Below are 4,687 nucleotides of genomic sequence, written 5' to 3'. Positions count from 1 at the left end.
TATATATATATATGCCAACATTCCAAAGAGGGACTCCTTATATGGAGTTACATAGTGCGCCACTATAAATCATCAATTTTATTATAAATTCTGTTATAAAATATATATAAAACGTGATTCTAATATAGAATACGATAAAATAAATCTATTTTAAGTAATTTAACACTTAAAATTTGATTTAAAAAATATATTTTCGAAACTTATTCTACAACAGAATAATTCTGGAAGATTATTATCCTGTTATAGAATCATGTTGAGATATTGCATAATTTTTAATGATCTTTGGAATAAAAAAAATTGTATAACTTCGTTTTCGGTTTAATAATCAAAATTTGCAATTATATTTCATTAAAAATATATTAGAATATATATTATGTATATATTTATAATGATGTGCTACGTAACTCTATATAAGAGGGTATGCTATGGAGTGCTACCCTATATATATATATATAACTCCTTTTTACATATTATGTAAAAAAATTGTCCATATAAATTTGTGTTACTATGATTAGTATCAAGCATTTTAGTTCTTTGAGCTTAATAACTTAAAATTCTTTCGGCTTAAAAAATTATAATTTGCTGCGAATCTTAAATCAAACTCACTATATTATGAATATTGGTAAATTTTTAATTGAAGTAATCTCCCACAAAATAAAGTAACCGATCTAAAAACACACCCGTACGTTATCAAAGTAATTTAACTGTACCTCAACTCGCCAGAAAGCATCCCTGCAAGCACCCCACACCCAACCCGTATGTTATCAAAGTAATTTAACTGTACCTCAACTCGCCAGAAAGCATCCCTGCAAGCACCCCACACCCAACCCGCTCTGGTTGTGTTGTTGGATGCTGAGAATGAGACCAAGAACAAGCCCTTGGAGTGCCATAGAGTGTACAATAGCATATGCAACCCTTGTAGACAAAATTATTCTTAAATACAATACATAATTTAGTGGAGGTTTTATGGGTGTTGGTTACTTATGATATTAGAGCTTAGGTTAGGAGAAATCTCCTGGCCCAATATAAACTTCAAATGATCCATATTTCGATCCTGAAATAGTGAAATGATTATAAGTGAGGGTATCAGAGCCGAGGAGTGTTCTATGTGGTATGTTTGTTATAAACCTTGCTATCAATACACTAGTTTTTTAGACCTGCCGGTTAACTAACATATATCATCCTCGCATCAGAAATTTGGCATCTTCGTCCGTTATATTGGCATTTAGATCAGATTTTGAAAGCATAGAATTCCTGAAACTATTCACCCTTCCAGCGGACACATTATATTCCCAGAGAAGCATAAGTGGTTACGACAATAATCCTAACGTGATACATGTTTAAGATTTGTATGCTGACTATGAGTCAGGATCATTTTGATCCTTAATATTACTAAACGATTGATCTCTTAAACGCTGGCCAAAAAGAAAAAGGAAGAAGCTATATTTGATAAATTCTGTTAGACATAAGTACTTCCTAAACATGGCACGTGAAGAAATTACATCATGTGGAGTTCAAAAGATCTTCCATAGAGTTGTATCAGCAAAAGCTGGCACCTTCAGACAATTTACATAAATGCTGCACCTAGAAGAGTTGCAAGACTTTCAAGCAAAATCAGCAACTAGCCCTGCAATGCAAGTCCTTGAGAGAGTAATTACAACAACAAACACATTGAAAGTCCTGTATCTCCAACAAATAATATTCCTTTAAACTTTAGACTATAACTCAAGCCATGCCTTTCTCATGACACTAGACATAGGTATATATGCATATTAACAGGGACTTTTCAACAAAATATTCGACAGTATGGACAGGTGAAGTTTCATGTAGCCTGGACTCCCAGGTTACTCAGGTAGTCCATATAGGACAAGTAGCAATAGATTTCAAGCCACAGTTATTATAAGTGATAAGATTCTAAGGGATAAACACAGGAGTGCGGAAGATATTATAGATTACAAGTTATTTTACTTAATAAGCTAGACTGATATATGAATCACATAATCAAAAGTGATATCAGTACATATAGATTTATATATACTTACCAGCCAAAGACTTGGGATTGCTCACTTTGCAAATTTCAACAGTGATTTACCTCCCTCGTACATGACCAAACTCTCCACGAAGGAAGTGTCCACAGTAAAATCCTCAGGACAGAATAGGGAAGACTCTACACCCCCATGCTTATAAAATCCAAGATCTTTATACCACAGGCTCTTCAGATTACATGATATAATGCCAGAAAGGTCATTAGGCAACCCGCGAATTGTCTCTATTAAAACTGTTCCGGCCTTTGTGATACTCATCGGAAACCCACCTTCCTTGAGTGCAACTTTAAAACGTAATGTCCAAGTGATTACACCATTACCCTGCATCATTAACCATAGACGATAAGGATGGACAACGACTCCATTACAACACTGTACCTCATAAACACACAGAGAGAGTGAGCCCTCAAACTCCATCAACTTATATCTGGATCCTCGTCCTAAACAATTTGAAACATTCTCTGGAAATTTCAGTTCGCCAAACACCTCATTATCAAAGTCAAACGACAACATCCACAAATCCTTACTATTATAAGGACGACCCGTCTCCTGGGTTATGGGCTTTTTCATTTCTAACCAGTAGAATCTACCCTTGACAAAAACCCCATCACTCGCACCAAGCCTAGTAACAGCAGAATCTTTAATCTTCCTCCACGTTTGTTTCCTTAAACTATAAATCTCAGCCTTAGGACACACTTCTCCCAAGTGATTACACTTGTTGTCCATAGAATAAACAACCCTCACTACTCTATAATCATCACAAGCTTCATTAAAACCCAACCCGACAATACAATAACTTCTGTAGGGGTTATCACGAAGGTTCTTGAAACAACTCGAAACAAGGGTTCTGTGAGTTTTAAGACAAGGGTTCCACAGATACAAATCTCGAGAACTATGAAACATATGAGAATCAGTTAATAACATAAGGCCATTAACTGAACCAACTAATTGCAACTTTCCACTCTTAGTAGTAAAGGGAATCTCAAATTTTTCGAAAAGTTTTGAAGTTTCAGCTGAGACTAAGGAGCAATGTTTTTGTTGAGAAACAGAGTGGTGGATTACAAACACAGCATTATCATGAGAATGTAATACAGCACGCTTGATTTGAGCAGAAATGAAATGAGGGTTTGTGATAAGAGAGTACCAGTTCTTGTTGACTGATGTTGACCTGATCAGGGCTTTGACTGGAAGCCTTAAGAGGATGTTAGCAGCAGCTTCTTGAGGAAGATCATCAAACGATGTCGTACTATTCTTGGACGCCATTTGTGGCTCAAGAAGCTTCAGGGTTTCGAGAAGGGTTTTATATCAAACCGCACCCATTTCGTCAAAAAATCTCACTTTACCAATCCAAAAAATTTCGGACTCATGTAAGCCATTATAAACAAAATATATATCATCACTATTCATAGCTCTTTACTTAAACATTTATAAAAAATCAACCGTTTGTTTTTTTACTACAAAACCACTTCGAGTACTTTGATAATAGTCCCTAGTATTTATCCAAATTATTTGGGAATTCCTAAAGCAACATAGCTAGGATGATCATATAACTATATCTATAACTATATATTTTTTTTAACTACATGGCTATGTTGCTTTAGAAATTCCCAAATTATTTTAATAAATATCAGGGACTATTATGAAAGTACTCGAAGTGGTTTTGTAGTAAAAAAATAAACGGTTAATTTTTTATAAATAATTAAGTAAAAAGGTATGAATAATGAAGTGGGTAAAATGATATATATTTGGTTTATAGTGGCTTAAATGAGTCCGAAATTTTTTGGGTGGGTCAAGTGAGATTTTTTAACGAAATGGATGGCCAGTTTGATATAAAACCTGTTTCAAGAAGCAGAGAGGTGTGTGTCTCTATGACCTATGTAATGGGATGTATGTGCGCAGGTAAATTTTAAGCATATACTGTATTTTAATATTCCTTCGTTTTTAAATAAAAGTCGTTTTGACTTTTGAGACGAAAATCAAGATATATAAGAAGCAATTGGTTGTTTGGCTAACCTTGCTTTTCAATTTTTTTCTCTAAATAAGAACTTAATGTTTATATCTTTATTTGAAGAAATAAAATTTGAAAAATAATATTTAGAAATACGGTTTTTACATTTTAAAATACATGCGGAAGATCAAATCGACTATTATTTTGAAATGAAGAAAGTGTTCAAAAAGTCACATAAATATTATCTTTAATGCCATAATCACAATCGCAACCCACGACGACGACGAGTCAGTTTCTCGAGAATATATATAAAAAGCCATGCATGCTAAATTTATATTCTTGTATCATGTTTAAGTACATACTCCTATAAGAAATATATGAATATAATCCATGAATAAATTTTTTATTGGAAATCTGTGTTTGAAATATAACAGGTATAATGTTTGTGTAATGCTTTGGATTGTTCAGTGGGATAGATGAACCTGAGTAGCCTATCCAAGTCTGGAATGAGTTTGTGATCAAGGCCTACAGAACCCTCCGTGACAGGACTCCATCCCTGCCCATCAGGTTCCTAAGGACCTTGATGCACTGCAACAAAACAGGGTAAAACCGACCACCAGATAGTAGTAATTATGAATATCTTCTTCTTCTTGTTTTTTCTACTTTTGGTTTCTGTGGTATCCTTATATCCTCA

The 4,687-nt window shown here is 34.1% G+C and overlaps 1 protein-coding gene across 1 annotated transcript; it reads right to left on the bottom strand.

The window, feature by feature from the left end:
* Positions 1-1,251: 1,251 nt before the first annotated feature.
* LOC108198827 (F-box/kelch-repeat protein At3g23880-like) lies at positions 1,252-3,370 on the bottom strand. The gene is made up of 2 exons (XM_017366608.2): positions 2,043-3,370; positions 1,252-1,627 (listed from the first exon to the last, which is right to left on the bottom strand). Exon 1 carries the CDS (start codon positions 3,306-3,308, stop codon positions 2,064-2,066), a length of 1,245 nt encoding a protein of 414 aa, XP_017222097.1. The 5' UTR covers positions 3,309-3,370; the 3' UTR covers positions 1,252-1,627; positions 2,043-2,063.
* Positions 3,371-4,687: the final 1,317 nt, after the last annotated feature.

The sequence above is a fragment of the Daucus carota genome, chromosome 1 (assembly GCF_001625215.2).
Source record: "Daucus carota subsp. sativus chromosome 1, DH1 v3.0, whole genome shotgun sequence".
Classification (NCBI taxonomy): domain Eukaryota; kingdom Viridiplantae; phylum Streptophyta; class Magnoliopsida; order Apiales; family Apiaceae; genus Daucus; species Daucus carota.
Note: the sequence above shows the minus strand (reverse complement) of the source record. Positions and strands in the feature narration are given on the sequence as shown.

Bases quoted from the DNA above. Each gene is read 5' to 3' on its own strand.
- LOC108198827 (XM_017366608.2), bottom strand. From the start codon at position 3,308: ATGGCGTCCAAGAATAGTACGACATCGTTTGATGATCTTCCTCAAGAA.